This window comes from Lontra canadensis, unplaced genomic scaffold (assembly GCF_010015895.1).
Source record: "Lontra canadensis isolate GAN:19392208 unplaced genomic scaffold, GSC_riverotter_1.0 scaffold98, whole genome shotgun sequence".
In the NCBI taxonomy this organism is placed as follows: domain Eukaryota; kingdom Metazoa; phylum Chordata; class Mammalia; order Carnivora; family Mustelidae; genus Lontra; species Lontra canadensis.
The window spans coordinates 2,248,423-2,268,588 of NW_022631092.1; the positions used below are offsets into that span (position 1 = coordinate 2,248,423).

General features: G+C 37.0%; 1 protein-coding gene across 4 annotated transcripts in view; it reads right to left on the reverse strand.

Moving 5' to 3' along the window:
- Window positions 1-20,166, reverse strand: part of PPP4R4 (protein phosphatase 4 regulatory subunit 4) — a 101,718-nt gene that overhangs the window by 42,768 nt on the left and 38,784 nt on the right. For 2 of the 4 annotated variants that reach the window (XM_032837329.1, XM_032837327.1), the window contains exons 4-7: window positions 4,840-4,987; window positions 4,262-4,335; window positions 2,706-2,812; window positions 1,798-1,905 (exon numbers count right to left, since the gene is read on the reverse strand). In XM_032837329.1, coding sequence (XP_032693220.1) covers window positions 1,798-1,905; window positions 2,706-2,812; window positions 4,262-4,335; window positions 4,840-4,987 — 437 coding nt within the window. Of the gene's footprint in view, window positions 1-1,797; window positions 1,906-2,705; window positions 2,813-4,261; window positions 4,336-4,839; window positions 4,988-7,939; window positions 8,310-8,415; window positions 8,517-20,166 lie in introns of those variants that run through there. The other 2 variants (XM_032837330.1, XM_032837331.1) reach the window with 2 other exon arrangements.

Below are 20,166 nucleotides of genomic sequence, written 5' to 3' on the forward strand. Positions count from 1 at the left end.
CAGATCCTATCAATAGTAGTGATTTCCAATGCCAAAAGAAAAGACAGTGTACCTCTCTTTAGTTTCATGTACTTATCAAAGCGAGAATAAAGAATATGAATCAGATATTAGCAGGGTTCAGCCATCACACCATGGAAGTCCTATGATTATGTTCTTTTTTTTTTTTTTAAAGATTTTATTTATTTATTTGACAGACAGAGATCACAAGTAGGCAGAGAGGCAGGCAGAGAGAGAGGAGGAAGCAGGCTCCCTGCTGAGCAGAGAGCCCGATGCGGGGCTCGATCCCAGGACCCTGGGATCATGACCTGAGCCGAAGGCAGAGGCTTTAACCCACTGAGCCACCCAGGCGCCCCCTATGATTATGTTCTAATAGTATGTGAGAATTCAAATTGAAATGAATATGCATTTAATCAGGCAAATTAGTTTATTACATGAATTCTAAGTTAACAAGCTAGGTAGAGTCTAGTTTGACTTTTGTAAATTAATCCTTAAGCAATAATCCATTATTAATTTTCAGAAGACTAATTGGAACATACTTGACCCAGATGGGTTTTTTTGTTTCTTTTTTTTGGGGGGGGGGTTGTTTTTAAAGATCTTATTTATTTTAGAAGGAGAGTGAGCAAGCTGGAGGAGGGGTAGAGGGAGAGAAAGAACTCCAAGCAGTCTCTCTACTGAGCATGGAGCCCAAGGCAGGGCTCAGTCTCAGCACTCTGAGATCATGACCTGAGGCAAAATCAAGAGTCGGACACTTAGCTAAGTCACCCAGGCACCCAGCTGACCAGGGTGTTTTTAACAGTGGCAAAATGTCAGATGACAAAAAATGGAATACAACAAGACGGTGGTATATTCTCCTGATTGGTTCTGATCCTGATTAAGGAACAGAGAACTGGGCAAGACTGAATTATTCATGGTCCCCAATGATCCAGAGTCAGCCTAGCTTTGAAAGATCTATCAGAAAGAAGTTGGTTCTGAAATCAAAATTAGAGAAATGATTCCTCTGTTGAAATGTTAAGCTTCCCACACAACACTTAAATCCAACTCAGCAAGGCGGAGAGGACAGAGGACCTGAATCTGTGTGACATTCTGAGGGTATCCTGAAGCCTTAACTACTGGTCCCCAATTGTGTTTTTTAACAGTTGTGCAAATGGCAACAACCTGATTGTCCCTGCTTATGAAACAAAGAACCAGATGAAAACAGTGCAACTTCTACTAAAAATGAGTGGTCCAATGTTTTTTGTATCAATTTAGGATCTTTAAAAAAAAAAAAAAACTATTTCCCAAGATGATTCTTAGATAAAACTTCCTTTAACATATATTGACATGAAATCAGTTTTTATGGAGAAGAGACTACCTGCCCTATCGGTCTCTTTCCTAAGCTTCACACTTCCAAAACGCAAAAAGAGCAACAAAGCAGACAGTGCAAGTGCAGAGTGTACAGGAAACAAAGACTTCAACTGAGTAATCCCATCTGAGATGACCCAATAATACTCTGCTAGCCCAAAGAAATGCTATTGCAATAGACCAAGCATGGTTTGTATCAGGACATTTTCCCTTCCTAAATCTGGGAAGCTAACAAGCAACTGAAGGTAAGAGAGAAATTAGCATGAAATGAATGCTAAGCATCTTCACTTTAATCTCTCTTAATCCAGACACATCAGGAGGTACTTTTTACAATCATTTTTAAAGATCATATAAAGCTTAGCCTTTCAACACCATGTTTTCATGGAATACAGGAATAGGATATGAATATTTGACAAATCAGAAGAATATGAAGTAAGTTATTAAAAGTGTACTTACCCAATGCCCTGAGCTATGTTTTCTAATTGCCGACACATACAAGACCGAACTTCATATTCTACATCTTGACACAGTGATTTTACCAGAGGAAGTATTTCTCTTTTAATGCTTAGAAGGGAAGGAGAGGAACATGCAAGTGGGTGTTTTAGAATAATTAAAACTTTTAAACAATTATTGTCAAAATCTTAGTTTAACTTAATAAAAACAAATATGCTTTAATAGAAAGCTTTGTACTTTACATGGTATTTTCACATATCATATTACATTTGGATGTTATCTTTTGTGATTTGTAAATTATATATATGCCTGGCTCTTTCTAAAGTAATGGTTAATTTTGGATTGACAGTTAAACATCTTAGCTAAAATGAAAGGCTACAAGGAAATGGAATGGTCTAACAACCATCGACCAAAATATTCTTCAATTTTATATTTTCCTCTTGCATCATAATTATACAACATTTCATTCTTTCCACTTGGGATTTATCATCTGGGTAGAGAGTAACATATAAACTATTAAGATTCTCCATAAAACCTCAAATTTTTCAAATTCTAAATAATGAATTCATAACAATAATGGAAGAAACCAGAAAGTCTATCTTTAGGTCAGGTTTAACAATTTTTGAAGTCTATAGAATAATACCATTTTATGTTCAAAATTACATTAAGGGTGTGAAAGAGAAGATTAAGATGAGAAATAGAAAAAAAGTTAACCATATTGATTTTGAAATGCCATGAGATCAGAAGAAATGCATCTGAATAAGTACACTTTTAAGAATTCTATAAGTTAGAACTAAGCTTATATGAGTATGAAATGATATGTCTAATATAATTATTAATCATATGACCATCATACATTTTAAATCAATTTAATTGAATAAAGTAAACAAAAATTATATACAAATACTCACGTATGGGCATCAAATTTGTTGGTCAATTTTCCTAAAATTTTACAACTAACTAAACGAGACTGGACTGTTTGGGAAAGTTGTGCCTTGGAAACAAGTGGGTTCAAAATCTAAAGAGAAAAAATTCAGAGAACAAATTCACAAAGTTTTATATATTCTTGCCACTAATGTCAGCTATTTTTCTCAAGAAATATTTTAGGGTCTTAAGTGTTTTTAAGGAACCTGAATTATAATGTGAGGTGCTCACAACCTGAATCATCTTGTTTGCCTTCCGGCTTACTAAGGTAAAGTTGATGAAAAATTATATAATTAAAAACCAATCAGGCACATAAAAACTGAATTAAAGCTTAAGGTGAATTCTGCAGTGCTCCATATGCATATAAAGTATCATTGTGAAATGTACATTTTCAAAAGAAAAAAAGAAGAAAATTGCCACATATCTGAAATTTATTTTTATTCCATATAAAATTTTTATATTTATCTTAAAGGGATGCAAAACAATATAGCTTCAAATACATTCTATTAAGTAATTCTGTCATTTGAATGCAATTCTGGACACCCAACAACACAACACGATGAAAGACTATAAGGAACTATGAAGGTCAAAACCATGATTCTGGGGTGCCTGGGTGGCTCAGTGGGTAAAAGCCTCTGCCTTCGGCTCAGGTCATGATCTCAGGGTCCTAGGATCGAGCCCCACATCGGGCTTTCTGCTCCGCAAGGAGCCTGCTTCCTCCTCTCTCTCTCTGCCTGCCTGTCTGCCTACTTGTGATCTCTGTCTGTCAAATAAATAAATAAAATCTTAAAAAAAAAAAACCAACAAACAAACAAAACAAAAAAACCCATGATTCTGGCACCCGCTCTTTAATTTGTCCAAGTAATCCTCTTACCCTGCCCCTTGCTTATGCTCTCACTCTCTCTCAAATGAATAAATAAAAAATCCTTAGAAATAAATAAACAAATAAAATTGGAACACTATTGCTGAGTAAAGTCCAGGGAAACAGGCATTTCCACATATTGCTAGTAAGAGTCTTAAGAATATGAATGTCCTCTGATCTCCTAAGTCCACTTTTTTGGAAGGCAGAGTTAAGAAAATTATTTGAAAAACTTAAAAAGTTCTACACAGATGCTTGCTAATACCTTATTTTAATAATAAAATGCTGAAAGTAGGTTTAAATGTTTAACAAGTAAAATATTTTGTATCTACTACCAGTGAGTTTAAAATAACATAAGAAAATAATGCTAAGTGAAAAATAACCAACCACATACAAATTCACCATGATTACTAATATGTCCAACAAAAAACATGTATAGGGAAAAAAATCTGAAATGATTTTTCAGATTTTGGTTAAGTCCAGAACCATGCTTTTTCTTCCTACTGTTTCTGTATTACTCATATTTTTCATAATGAACTTGTGTTGTTTTCAGAGTGGGAAATAACCTTATTATTCTTTTTAAATGTGACTTTTTTTTAAAAACAAAAACAAAAAATCTTAGAGTGGCTTACTTAATAGTATTTACCAAAAAAATAAATAAATAAAAAAGAAAGAAAGTATTACCTCATGTCTTAGGGTTTCTTTGGGCAATACTTCTATCACAGACAGAAGAGTTTCCAGCCATGCATTGCTGACACCTGATTGACACAGAAAAAATACACCCAATTAAATGTCTTACAAATTTAGTTTCAACTCAGCCATTAAGTTAAACAATACTTAATGATAAAATGGGATGATAATTTTTATTACTATTTGAAGAAGTTCCTCTATTTTTTTTTTTTTTTTGCCTCACCAACATCTAGAAAACATCTATATCTTTAAAAAATAATATGGGGAGGAATATCTTTCAGCTAAAATGTATTTTTCGCTGTACAATAATACTATTGCATAAATACTATAAAATTCAAAAATTCTAAGAAAAAAGTATAGCTCATAAGATGAATTAATGAGTCTTCAGCTTTCGAGGACACTGAATTTCATGGGCTTTGGAAGGAAAGAGCCATGGCTGGTTTTAGTCACACTAATGACCACCATGGCCTCATTCAGTTATCCTCATCAGGCTAACAAGATTCGAAAACCGTCATGGGCTGCATCCAAGGCACGATAAACAGGTACAGAATGGAGCCCGCCGGGCTGCTGACCTGCATCCCTGTGCTCCAGGTGCAGCAGAATGACTTGGAGGAAGGCGTGGGCGTACGTATGAATTGACACCGATTCTTCCTGTAGAATGGTCAGGCACGACACTGCAGCTGTTAACTGCATGTCCACTCCTGCAACATGCAGGACTTCCTGCGTAATCACAAAGAGTTTACAGAGATGAGAGATCAGAAACTCGAAGTTTTAAAATCCAAGGTCAGAGAAACTAAACATAGTCACATTCCACAAAATAACGGTATATGACCTATAAGGGTATGTGCTTCCTCTTATTACTTTAAGAAAACTCTATTAATCTGCTCCTTATTGTTTAACTCACTACACCACAAAAAAGTTTAAATGTCTTAGGCATTTACAAAATAAGATAAGATTCCATTGTCTTTTTAAATGAAAACTATAAATATAGATAAACCTCTGAATAATAGAATAGGGATTTTTGATAGCTCTCAATGTCTAATTTTGCTATTTGTCTTGTACAGTTTGCCATCATACCTAGAACAATAATGTCAAAGGTCAATCACATGTCTCTTCATTACTTGTATTTCTGCTTCAAAAAATAAACATTATGCATTTACTATAAAAAAGGAATACACTTAAGGCTATACAAATATATTTTCCCCCTTAAAAACACTGATGAGTACATAAATGACCATGCAGTAAACTGTTTTTAAAAGGAATTTTTTAAATATAAGAATGCTTCTAAAAATTAACTGAATTCATAACCACCTCCATTCAACATTTTTTAAAAATTAACATATATTCAAAGTTTAAAACCTATTAGTTTTCAACACATCAAAAAGTAAAAAAAAAAATCTTTCATATAAACCTCATCAAAGATATTACCTCTCTAGAAGAGAAAGTGTATGCATGTGTATGTGTGTGTGTGTAAAATGTAAAGTCAGTTAAAAGTCCTACTTTGCTTAATCAGTTATGTCAATTATGGGAATTGCCCTTGAACGCCTATTTTATAACTAACATAATAAAGTTAGTAGAACAATGTAGAACTGGCAGCCATAAAACAAAGTTTCATATCTGTGACCTTAAGAAAATTAATCTCTCAGGGTGCCTGGGTGGCTCAGTGGGTTAAAGCCTCTGCCTTCGGCCCAGGTCATGATCCCAGGGTCCTGGGATCGAGCCCCACATCGGGCTCTCTGCTCTGCAGGGAGCCTGCTTCCCCTCCTCGTTCTCTCTGCCTGCCTCTCTGCCTACTTGTGATCTCTGTCTGTCAAATAAAAAAATAAAATCTTAAAAAAAAAGAAAAGAAAATTAATCTCTCTATGTTACTTCCTAATCTATAAAATGTGAATTACAGTTGAAATGTAGTACCATCTTCTCAGAGATTTAAGTCATATAAGCCAAGTTTTTATGACTTAGCAACTCGTGTAAACTGGGCATTTAAATAATGACCACTGGCCATCCACCGGTCTCCTCTGCATCTGGTTATCTAAGAGGAATCTCATCTTGTCCACACCTGAACTGATCTCTTCCCAAAACCTGCTCCTCCTCCAGTCTTCTCCTTGGTCAGCAGTGAATGATAGCCCTGCCCTTTTGGTCGCCAACCCCAAAACTCTGAGGCTAGTCCTCAGCTCCTCTCAGTCCCTCACTCGCCACAGATGGCCACCCAATCCTGATCCGGAATCTGACCACTTGCTACCTCCACGGCCACCACCCTGATCCAAGCCACCATCACCTCCAGCCTGAATTATCCCAGTAACCTGTTAACTAGTCCCTGCTGCCATCATTGCCCCTCTACAGTCTAGTCTCTACACAGTAGCCAGAGAGATTCTTATAAAAACTAAGTCGGATCATGGCACTTTTCAGCTCAACACTCTCCAGGGGCTTTCTGGCACTCTCAGAAAAGTCAGTCCTTGCAATGACTTCCCAGATCTGTTCCCACTTTCCACTTTTCCCAGATTTCCACATGATGGGCTCCCTGATCTCTCCCAAGTCTCTATTCAAGTATCGCCTTTCCAAGTAGCTCCTCCTCAGTGACCGGAATTTATACTGAAAGCCCCTCCCCCACTCACGCTCTCACCACCTCCGTTGTACCATGGATGCATTACCTCTACTGTCCCAACATGCTCACGTGCTTATGGCCAGTCTTGCACCCCGAAACACCAGCTTCAGGACGGCAAGAGTTTCTGGCTGCTGTGCTTACAGCTGCGCCCACCTCCTGGCGCGCAGCAGCCATTCAGGAAGAAACTGCCAGATGACTGAGTAGCTCTTACCCTTTGACCTAAGCTTCCTGCCCTTTGACGTTCTCTCCCTTCACAAACCTTTTCCACATCTCCCACTAGGTGGCTTCAAGAGATTTTGAGGCGAGTCCCAAAGATTAGGGATTGGGAGAACGAGACAAAGGCAAAGCAAAAAAGGATCACACACAAATGCATTCTCCATCCTCTCTCTACTACGTCAATAAGGAGACATTCCTGCCACCTTCTCCCCCAGCAGGTCTGCAGCTAGGATGCACAACAAGAACTCAGACGTCTTGATTCATATGGTGGGCGCATGGCCAGTGATTGTTCCGGGACATAACATGTCATTTCAAAGCACAAGAACCAGACTCGGGATTGTCCATGTTCTGTGAGCTAGTGACCGGCAACTCTGAAGACTTAACCCTCGTCTGCCTGATGCCAAATCTAAGTTCTGAAATTCTTCCTCGTGGACTCTGCACTTGCGTTCGTCACTTACTAAGGCCTGGCTAAAATCAATCCCAAGCCTTCACGCGACCGTGCAGGAGATCTGGCAGCGGCTTTCCCGTGGCAAATGTTGAAGCGGAATGGTTAATTCCCAGGAAACCCACTGCATATTCAGACTTTGGTATCACACACACACAAACGTCACTTTACAAGGTTTTTCAACCAATAGCCAATTACATATCTTAAGAGTTCTTGGCTGGAAGAAAAAGAAAAGGAACGATGGGCGTGAAGCAAAAAGCAGCGTAAAGAAGCAACTGGTCTCTGAAGTCAGCCCTCCCATGTCTCCCTGTTTTACTGTTTCTAAACCAAACATCTGTTCCACAGTAATCATTCTGGATTTGAAAAACACTCTTAATTTAAAAGATTTGATGTGGCCAGTATACATCACTTACAGGTTTCAGAACACACAGCTTTTATTTAGAAACACAAAGTATGGTGCAGGGAAATATTAAACTATATGATGAGGGCCAGAGTGTACATTCCGGGTCACAGGAGTCTGCAGTTTTAAGTTCCAAGAGATGTAATTTTGCCCCTCTGAAAGCCATTAGTCTTGGGTTTTGTGCATAGGCAAACTTTATGCAAAAGAAGAACATGAGAAGCTCTCCAACTTCATATCTTCTTACTGCATTATTTAGTCTTGACTCCCGCAGGAACATTTGCCCCAACTAGTCTGCATTTAATTTTCGAAAAATCCTCAAGTCTTATCAGGATTTGGGTTTTTCTCTTGTTGTGCTGACTTCAACATCGGGGACTGTCCACTGTTAAGAAACCAGCACAGACTAAGAGATTTTATCACTGCTAAAAATCAGCTCATTTCTAAACATGTTTTTCTGAAATATAATACAATAAGAGTTTGACACTTACCAGTAAGTGTTCTCCTCCACAGAGTCACACCCTCTGGACAAACATAGTGAGATCCATACTCTGGGTAAATAAGTGTGCATCCTCATGGACCTTGGAAGACACTGAAAAGGAAATTCCTCTATTGCTTAAGTGCATGCCTTAGTGCCAGTCAGGCTCCTCTTATAGAATACCGTCTGGCTGGCATTCCAACCTGAAGTCCTCAAAAATGAAATGAGACATTTGATAAATGAGTACATGGTACATCTCCAAATTTTAAAAACTATTCCCACTTGAGGAAGGAGAATGTCCTAGACACTTCGCTGTTTAAATTCATTCTGTAGTTAGCATGACTAGCACGAGAGAGCGTTTTGTAAAACCGCAGAATACAGTCCTTGCCTAGAGGGCAACTGCTCTGTCTCCAGCAAACCCACACTGTATACATCAGGAAGATATTCCTCCTTACAAAGCACAACATCGAGAAACATTAAATAAATCACTGGCGTATTCCAAAAGAACAAATATTTTGGATTCACACATTTGGAGACTAAACTTACTGATTTAAACTGGTAAATATATTTACCACAAATGGTGCTGGCTAAAGGTAAAGGAGCCCTAACATTATAAAGTAACTTTGTATACTTTTTAGAGAGAATATCATTGATTGTTTTGAAATTAAATAATAGGAATCTAAATACAAAACATTGAAGACTTGGGACATGTAAAATACCTGGGTTTTGGGGGTCACAGTTGTGAGAACTTTTATGACTAACAATAATGGTAAACAACTCTTTTCACTATTAAATGATAATATTTATGACTTTAAAACTGAGTTAAATATGAGTAATTGGAACATGCCAACTTGGGTACCTTTAACAATTCACTCTATCTTTTTTTTTTTCCCCCTATCACTGGCTGCCATGCTGTACTCTAAAATAAAGTGGGGGGAGAACTATTTGAGAGCCCCAAAGTCAGACTCTGAGAGGGAAAATGGGAAAATAAAGTGGAGACAGGAACAGGACAAAGAGGGATATGTTTTTCCCTTCTTTAAATCTGTGTTTCAGTGATTAGCAAGGTTCATGAGGAGGTACACATAACAATATCCCAAAGATCTCTTTCCGTAAAGGAAATACCAATGCCAATAGTAACTCTCATATCGCTACTGATATGTGACCACATATCCTTCCCCGCAAAATCATGACAACACCAAACAAAGAAAAACATTTCATGACAGTGGTTTTAAAACTGAAGTTCTAATTGGGCTACTCTGCCCAAAAAAGTCATTTTTACATATAATAATTAGAATCATGTAATCTTACAAGTTAGGCCTAGGATGTAAATAAAGAGCTATATAGGGGGCCCCAGGTGGCTCAGTCAGTTAAGCATCAGCTTTCAGCTCGGGTCATGATCCCAGGGTCCTGGGACTGAGCCCCACGTTGGCTCCCTGCTCAGCAAGGAGTCTATGTCTCCCACCCTCTGCCCTTCCCCACCACTTGTGTGTTCTCTTTCTCTCTCAAATAAATACAATCTTAAAAAAAAAAAAAACTATATAACACTGCAAAGAAAAGATGTGCTTATCAAAGAAATATCTATTTGCTAGGTATAGTACTGTCAGTAACCATATCCAATGATCCACTGTAGCCATATTTAATTAGTCAAATATATTTTGAAAACTTATAAGTTGTTTTCTTGGATGCGGGAAGCAGCAGTGTAAAGTGGCAAATGTCTATGAGCAAGTGGAAATAGGGCTTTCACTCTTGTCGGTCTATCCTAATCTAGTCCCTTCTAATATTCGTCTTAAAGTAGCCCAATGAAGATCTAAACCTGATAACAATATGATTTTAATTTCATTCACAGCTATTTATTAAGCATCATACAAAGTATTCTGGGAAATTGGAGAAAAGTTAAACATTGTGCCCCTAACTTTGAAGGACTCCTCTTACTTCTATATATTCACAAACATTCAACAAATATTTAGTGACATTCGAGGCACTGTGCCAGGTGCTGGAGACTCAGAAATGAGCAGGGTTAACAGTGTGCCTGTTAACACCGTAGTTACAACTGTGACAAGAGCTGAGGATAAGGAGCACAGATGGTATAAGAACATCTAACAGGTGACCTGATCTCTTCTGAGAGGGGATCATTGAGAAGTGACAACTGACTTGTAAGAAAAGAAAGATAATTAGACAAAAGTTGGGGTAAAGAGAGGTAGACAAGCAAGAAGAATAAGCAAGCAAGCACTAAGAAGTAAGAAGGAGCATGGCAGATTCAGAAACTGATAGATCAGTGTCCCTAGAGCAGAGTGAGAGGAGGAGCTGAGGAGGGTAAAGTAGAAGGAGCCCCAATCATGTAGGGCCTCAGATGCATTCAGCAAGAGAATACTCTTAGTCTTAAATGCTTCGAAATAGCATGCTGACTCTTGAGAATGAGTCAGAAAGTAGTAAGGTATGGTGGAATGGGAGGGAAGTGGTAGGCAGGGATCACTTGGGAAGCAATCACCTTCATCCGAGGAAATCCGCATATTTGGACGAGGGCAGAGCTGGTGTGGTTGGAGAGGTGGGTGGATTCAACAGAATACCGAAGACCTAACATAACAGGACTGCAGAAGCGAGTAGTAAAACAAGAGATGGTATCGAGGACGACTCCCAAAATTCCGCCTTGAAAACCAGGGGGATAATAATGTTACACATTAGGAAAGCGGACACTGGAGGAACCCCAGGTGGCGAGGGGAAGTGGCAGGAGCTGAGTTTTGGATTTGTTAACTCTGAGAGGCCTCTCAGGCATCCAAGTAGAGATTGGGAACAGAAAATTGCATATACAGATCTGTTGCTCTGACAGGGTGCTGTAAATAGGAGAATTTATATAGAGTAGATGCAACGGTCAAAAAAAAAAAAAAAAGAGGGGCGCCTGGGTGGCTCAGTGGGTTAAGCTGCTGCCTTCGGCGCTGGTCATGATCTCAGGGTCCTGGGATCGAGCCCCACATCGGGCTCTCTGCTCAGCAGGGAGCTTGCTTCCTCCTCTCTCTCTGCCTGCCTCTCTGTCTGCTTGTGATCTCTCTCTGTCAAATAAATAAATAAAATCTTCAAAAAAAAAAAAAGAATAGATACAACGTATATAGATAATATATAAAGACTTGGGCATAGATGAGATTGTAGATGAGACTAAAAGTGGAGATCTGCTACTCTTAACATAATTTCATCCCAACAAAATAAAGGGATTGAAGAACTCAAAGTTTAAAAAAAGAGATCGATCACAAATGTTTTGGCGAATATTTAAAGTGCAAGATTATTCCTAACACATCACTGGAAAACAATCAATTTTTTTTGTGCGGAGGTAAAGGTGATGGCAAGTCGTGGTGGAAGGGTATATGCAGGTACATGAACAGAAACATTTTAGTTAATATCATTCCAAGATTCAACCAAGAAGAAGAAAAGTAAAGGGAACTTTGTAATGGCAGACTAGATCATTCTAATCACCTCTCCTGATGATGATAATTAGTAAAAACCTGGACAAAATACAAAATTCATCTGCATAAAGGTATATGGAAACTAACAAGGCTACCCATGCAAAACTAAAAAAATTACCCATACTATATTACCCATCACCGGAATAATTACCCACCCAAGATCTAAGAGACAATGGCGTTCCAGGAAGATAAGCATGTAATTTGGGGCCTGTTTTCCTCTAGGGTCACTTGCTAATTTGAGAAAAGTCTCCTGAGAGGCTAAGAGCTTAAGTGACTTTTTTGAGTCTTGTGGAGGCCTCAATAAGAGCCCTGGGAATGGATAAGAATGATCCTGAAGCAGTTTGGCATTTGTAGGATGAGCAGCCCAGCTGTAAACCATCCACTATCTGTCACTGGATTAACTGAGACTGTATTGTTAGTGCAGGTAAGTAGCTCCCAGAAGAAAACATATTCCTTTCTAGAGGAAGGTACCACCCTAGGGCTCAATCTATTTCTATAAACAATTTATCAAATACAAGATCAAACACACAATCAAGAATATGCAGACACCTGAAGAGATAAGATTACATGAATGAGAACCAGCAGAAGCAGAAAACAGAAATGCACCAAAAAGCGCTCTGGGTATTGGTGTTATCTGACACATATGTGGTTCAAGAAGATGTGGCAGATTTTTTAAAGAGCTAATTAGAAATTCTAGACCTGAAAAGTATAATAATCAAAATCAGATTAGACACAAATGTATTGATGAATTAAACCATGGGTTGGGATAAATCAATCAGACTGAGTCACAAAGAGAAAAGAATGGGAAAAAAGGTAAAAGACATAGAAGATACCATGAATGCGAAATTCAAGTCACAGAAGAAGAGCAGAGAGAGGATTAGGCAGAAGCATATTAGAAAATGTCTGAAAAGATAAGGGTCAGGGTTTTTCAGTGCAAATATTCTAACAAGTGTATAGCTTTATCTGCATGTATCTAATGAAACGGAGCACCTTTTCTTATGCATACTGGTCATCCATAAATCTTCTTTAGTGAAGTATATGTTCAAACATTTTTGCCCATTTTTTTTTATATCAGGGTTTTCCCTCGTTTTTATTGAATTTGGAGAGTTGTTTATGTATTCTGAACATGTCTTTCATCAGATATGGGATCCATGAGTATTTTCTCCCATTCTAGGTTTTCTCTTTTCATTCTGTTAACAGTATCTTCTGAAGAGCAGAAGCTTAAAATTTTCATGAGGTCAAACATCAATTTTCTTCTAGGGATCACGCATTTAGTGTCAGATGTAAAAAACCTCTGACTGACCCAAGGTCACAAAGATTTTGTTTTCTTCTAGAAGTTTTTTGCAATTTTAGTGTTTAAGATTTAGGTTTACAGTCTATTTTGAGTTAAATTTCTGTACATGGTGTGAGGTATGGACTTTTTCCCCAATTAACCTAGTACCATTTGTTGAAAAGACTCTCTACACTGAACTGCCTTTGCACCTGTACTGAAATCCACTGGCAATGTGTACATGGGATTTATTTTTCCTCTGTATGTGTCACACTGATTTATCTTTATATGATTATCACATGGTCTTAACTGCTGTAGATCTATATTGTATCTCAAAATCAGAGAGCAAAAAGTCCTCCAACTTTGCTTCTCTTTTTCAAAGCTGTTTTGGCTATTTTTGGTCTTGTGAATTTTCATATGCATCTTAGTATTGGCTTGTCATTTCCTACCAAAATCAAATAAATAAAAACAAAACACAACCTGTTGGAATGTCTATTATCTTACATTAAATATATAGATTGATGTGGGAAGAACTGACATCTTAACAATATGGAGTCTTCTGATCCATGAACATGGTATTTCGATTCACTTAGTCCTTATATTATTTCTCTCAGCAATGTTCTACAGTTTTCTGTATACAGGTCTTACGTATCATTTATCCAATTGATCCTCAGGTATTATGTACTTTAATGCAACTGTGGTAGTTTAGAAAAACTTCAGTGTCCAGTTGTTTGCTGCTTGTGTAGAAATACAATTGATTTGTATATTGATCTGGTATCCTCCAACTTTTCTATACTTACTTAGTTCGATTGTTTTTCTTTTGTAGATTCCATCATAGATAGTTATTTTTTTAAAGGCCATTATTACTTTTTTCTCTGCAATGTGAGTGCCTTTTATTAATTCTGTTGCCATACTACATATGTCCAGTGTAACACTGAACAAGGCGGTAAGAGTAGACACTCTTGGCTTATTCCTGATCTTAGGGGAAAGAATTCAGTCTTTCGCCCTTAAGTGAATTCAGTCTTTTCACGCTTGCCTATACATTTTTCAGAGAAAGCCCCTCTCTATTCCTAGTTTGCTGGGTTTGTTTTGTTTTCTTTTTCAGGAATGACATATTTTTATCAAATGCTTTTCTTAAATCTACTGAGATGAGTGAATGGTGGTGTATTTTTTTTTCTTTTTAGTTTGTTGATATAAAAACTCACATCAACTCATTTTTTAATTTTGAACCAACTCTAAATTCTTGAGATAAACTCCAACTGGTCATGATATATTATCCTTTTTTATGTTGTTGAATTTGATTTGCTGTTTTTCAGATGTTTCATGTAAGCTCATGAAGGATATGCATCTATAGCTTTTTGGTTTTGTAATGTCTAAGTCTCATTTGGGTATCACTGGGTGCAGATTTCTTCTGACATTTTTTTCTTGCTTTTAGTACTTCTAACATTCCACTGCCCTCTAATCTGCATTATTTCTGACCAGAAGTCTGCTTTATTCTCACATTTATGCCTCTGTTTATAATGTTTCTTTCATCTCTGGCTGCTCCCAAGATTGTCTCTCTTTTCTTTTTATATTCAGCAGTTTGATCATGATATACCTAGAGGTGTGTGTGTGTGTGTGTGTGTGTGTGTGTATCAGCTTCAGATCCTCTGGGCTTTTGGATCTTTGGGTTGTTCTTGTTCATTAACTTCAGAAAAGCCTTAGCCATTACTTCTTCAAATAGTTCTTCTCTGTTCTCTTTTTCCTCATTCTGAGACTCCAGTTGCACATATATTAGATCACCTGACATTGTCTCAAGGCCATTTGATGCGCTCTCCTATTTTTTCCTTATTATTAGGACAGGAGTAATGTTTTCTTGCACATTTCCACACCTTAGGTAGAAGTGGAACTGACTGCTTTGTTTTTGAGGCCTGAATAGTCCTTCCTCCCTAATAAGCTTAACTAAACATTTAAAAGAATGCTTGCTGTATTTTATCTAGAGCTTCTAGATATTCTAATTTGAGAAATTTCTAGGATATTTAGTTCACCACTGCCAAAAGGTTAGTTAATCCATAAAGTTTTAATCAAACATTACAGATCCGTATTACAGTATAATCTGCAAATATTTTCTAGGTTTTATACTTTTGCAAGGATTGTAAATAAAAATATCTATAAACGATCCTAAATATTACTCAAATGCCTTAAATAGAAACAATATTCAAGTAGCAACAGTGGTCCCACTATCCTAGAAATGAAGGATTTTCTAATTAAGAATTTTAAAAGTTCTAGTTCATTTTTATGGTGAGCAATATAAAAATAACAAATGAATAACTAAGAAACTCATGTCTCCGACAGAATTTACTGAAAGGCAATATTTTTAGGTTTATTAGGAATATTAGCTAATATAACATTTTATATATGCCCAGAAAACGATACACTCAGTGAATGTTTCCACTGAATTTAATTACTGTAAAATAATGAATGATATTAATCTATTTTATCCTTAAGCACAAACAGATAAAAAACACAACATAAACATTATTTTCAAAATGAGTGTGGGTCAATGTACTTTTATTTTTGAACCATAAACCCCAGAAGAAAGAGTGCTTTGTATCGTCTGTTCATATTCCCTAATTCCTTTAGTTAATACTGCCTCTCTCTTCCTTTTTCTTTCTTTTTAAGTGAACTAGAAAAAAAAATGTTATATAATTTTATGCTTCCTAGCCCAAAAAAACCTCCTAGTAAGGTCAATTCTAACCCTAACGGTTGTTTTCCATTAGCTTACATTAGAGGCATTATTTTATTTTCTTCCTTTACATTAGAGTATCACTAAATGTTTAGCCTGTCAAGACACTTCTACACTGTGCACTTTTTAGGACTGGTAGGGTGTCTGGAACACCATGTTCTGTTTATTATGTATAAATGTGTTGCTTTTCTCAGGATGTAACTTTTAACTTATCTCAGAAAACATCACCTTCCATGAGGAAGACAAGTACTTTTACTTTTAAGCTGCAAATCAAAGAAAAAATCAATTTGTATCATCTGTTTATGCTCTTTAATACTTTTAGTTAAGAGCACCTGCGTGGCTCAGTGGGTTAAGCCGCTGCCTTTGGCTCAGGTCACGGCCTCAGGGTCCTTGGATGGAGGACCCGCATCGGGCTCTGCTCAGCAGGGAACCTGCTTACCCCCTACTTGTGATCTCTCTCTCTCTCTCTCATATGAATAAATAAAATCTTTAAAAAAATGCTTTTAGGGGCACCTGGGTGGCTCAGTGGGTTAAAGCCTCTGCCTTCGGCTCAGGTCATGATCCCAGGGTCCTGGGATCGAGCCCCACATCGGGCTCTCTGCTTCGCGGGGAGCCTGCTTCCTCCTCTCTCTCTCTCTGCCTGCTTCTCTGCCTACTTGTGATCTCTGTCTGTCAAATAAATAAATAAAATCTTTAAAAAAAAAATGCTTTTAGTTAAAACTATTTCTCTTTTTCTTGGTGAACTTTTCTTTTTTTCTTTTTTTTTTTTTTTTTTTTTTTAACTTCTTTTTATCCCCTTTCTTCCCCCCACAATTTGGGGTCTCTTCTGATTTGGTTAACACAGATTTTTCTGGGGTCTTTGCCACCCTTTTAGTATTTTACTCTCTCCTTCGTATATTCTTCAAATAAATTATGTAATTTCATGCTTCTTAGAAAACTCCCAACAAAATATTCATAGTCAAACAATGAATTTTTTAAGCCTGGATCTTATCAATTATGAAATGAGAATAAATACATCAGGTAGAGCTGTGACGAGATGTTTAAAAGGGCGTGATAAAGCAGTAAGTACAGTACCTAACCCACAGAATGTGTTCCTTATGTTATTATTGGTTATCCACACCTCTGTGCCACTTGAAATAAGACTTTAATAGTAAGTAAAGCTAAGTTTTTTATTTATATTTATCTATATTTACATAGTAAAGGTTTTCCTCAAAAATCTGAAAATGAAATCTTTTAAAAAAAAATCTACCTACATTCAGTAGATACAAAATACTCTAATAAATAATCACATTGGCAGAAACTTATGATATTTTTCTATTATTTCCATTAATGAAAATAATGCCATGTAAAATTAATAAAAGTAAAATGAACAAACTTTTTCTGAATCAGATTGGTAGGCCACATCTGCTAATCTCAAATGACTAAATTTCATCTTGATTATGTCTCTGTCATTCTTTCCTTATTATGCATCTTTCTCCTACTTCCCAAAAAAGGTCTCTCTGGAACTGTAAATCACCATCATATCACTGTACTAATATCTGTTTTTACTTTTCATCCAAGAATGCCATCAGTGGATCAGGCCAATGTGTCATTGGACTTTCAGACAGATGCTTACCGTCTTAGAATATTAAGTTCAAACAATGCTCATTTTTAAATCATTGTTGAGTGCCTTTTGTTTGCCAAGCACTGTTTTAGGTTCTGGGAAGACTGGGATAAATCAGACCATTAAGGATACGACCATTAGGGAAGAAAGAGAAGAGAATGGTAGGGGATGAGTTTAGAAAGCTCGACAAAGTCCTTTAAGGACATAATAAGGAGTTTTATTCTACCTGAAATGGGAAGTTACTTTTATTAGTTTCTTGTGGCTGCTATAATAAATTACAATAAACTGAGTGGCTCAAAACAACAGAAATGTATTTTTTTCATGGTTCTGAAGGCCTTAAGTCTTAAATCAGTATTTTTTAGCCAAAATCAAAATGCAAAATGTTGGCAAAGTCATGTTCCTTCGGGAGGCCCGGGGGTAGAATCCATTCCTTGCCTCTTCCAGCTTCTAGTGGTTGTGGGCATTCTTTGGCTTGTGGCCACATCACTCCCCTCTCTGCCTCCTCTTCACATGGCCTTCTTCTCCCCTATGTCACATCTACTGCCGCTTTCCTCTTGTAAGGATGCATGTGATGACATTAGGACCTACCCATCAATCCAGGATAATCTTCCTATCTCCAAACCCTTCACTACATCTGCAAAAATTCTTTTCCTAATTAAGGAAATATTTATAGGCCCCTGATCTCTTTGGGAGGCTGTATTCTGCTTGCCACACCACTTACTTTTCATGCAAGAAGATATTATTGATGATTTTAAAAGATCTCTCTGAAGAAAAAAAGATAACTATGTGAGATGATGGATGTATTAATTAACTTGATTGCAATAATCATTTCACAATGTATAAATATATTAAATTGTTATGTTGTACACTCTATACACAATTTTATTTGTCAAAAAATTATATATTGTCCTACATAAATAAATAAAATTTATTTATTTATAATTTATTGTAATAATAATATAATAATAATATTTATTATTTAAATAAATAAAATTTTATTTAAATATAAATACAGGTCCTTGCTGGATCTTGCTGGACCTGTAGAAAGGACAGGTCCAGCAAGGAAGCTGCTGTGTAACCAGACGAGAGATGGCTAAGACTTGAGAAGTAAAATTACACATTATATATCTGCTGCAGTCATGATCAGCTAATGAGGAGGTTGCGTAATAGTTAAGAGGGAAGACTTGGAAGCCAGACTTCCTGTTCAAACCTGATTATGCCACTTGCTAGCTTTGTGACCTCCGGCAAGTTATTCAACTAAGTTTTTTCTTCTTCTCTCAACTGACCCTTATAGAACTGCTGTGAGCATTCAAAAAATAAAAATGCACAAAGTGTTCTACAGAGTATAGTTCCTGACACATAGTAAGACCTCAAAAAATGTTAGCTGTATTTATTTTTATCTGTTCCTGACATGGCACATTTTCTAATATAGAATTTTATTCCATAGATTTGGGGTTCCCAAAATAAGTGGAAAAACAATGAAAAGAATTCAATAACTCAACAGGCAGAGACATTTTTCACAATTCATTATAAAAGGAGTCACTGGAGCACCTGGGTGGCTCAGTCATTTAGAGTCTGCCCTCGTCTCAGGTCATGATCCCAGGGTCCTGGGATAGAGCCCTGCATGGGGCTCCCTGCTCAGCAGGAAGCCTGTTTCTCCCTCTCCCACTCCCTCTGCTTATATTCCCTCTCTCAGTGTCTGTCAAATAGATAAATAAAATCTTTTTTTTAAAAAAAGGAATGATGGATGTTACATGGTATGATTATATCACTACCATTTCAAATTTTATAAAAGACCATAGTATTTTAGAAATTTATCTTGAAAGTCAAATTCTTTCACTTCTAAGTAACCAGAAGTTCAAGTCAAATATTGAAATCTAACATCTAAGATTCCAATTTATTATACTGTGGAAAAGAATTCAGACTATTTTAATAAAGACCACAGGAAAAAATTTTCTTTACAAAAGCCTCCCTATGATTAACTCATAGAACATGAATACATTATAACAGCTATATTTAAACGTTCTCCAATCTAGGAAATTTAAGTTGGAGGTCAAAATACTTCCTTCCTGGATTCTTATTTAAACTTAACCTTGAGATGAGTGACCTGGTAGCATTATCATTCATTGTACACTTCAGATACAATTTACAAAGTAAATTGCAGAAATACTATGGATTAGCTCAATTCTAGTCCTGACTCTGTTTCTGCCTTTTTTATTTTAAAGATTTTATTTATTTATTTGACAGAGATCACAAGTAGGCAGAGAGGCAGGCAGAGAGAGAGGAGGAAGCAGGCTCCCTGGTAAGCAGAGAGCCCGACGTGGGGCTCGATCCCAGGACCCTGGGATCATGACCTCAGCCGAAGGCAGAGGCTTTAACTGGCTGAGCCACCCAGGCGCCCTGTTTCTGCCATTTTTAATCTTAAACTCCTTTACCTCTAAAACAGTGAAAATAGCAACTCATATTAAAAGCCATTATTCAGGAACACCTGGGTGGCTCAGCTGGTTAAGCGTCTGCCTTCGGCTCAGGTCATGATTGCAGGGTCCTGGGATTAAGCCCTGCATTGGGCTCCCTGCTCAGCAGAGAGCCTGCTTCTCCCTCTCCCACTCCCTGTTGCTCTGCTACTTGTGCCCTCTATCTCTCTATCAAATACATAAATAAAATCTTAAAAAAAAAGTTGTTCAGTTAATATATTATTTTAAGGATGAAAT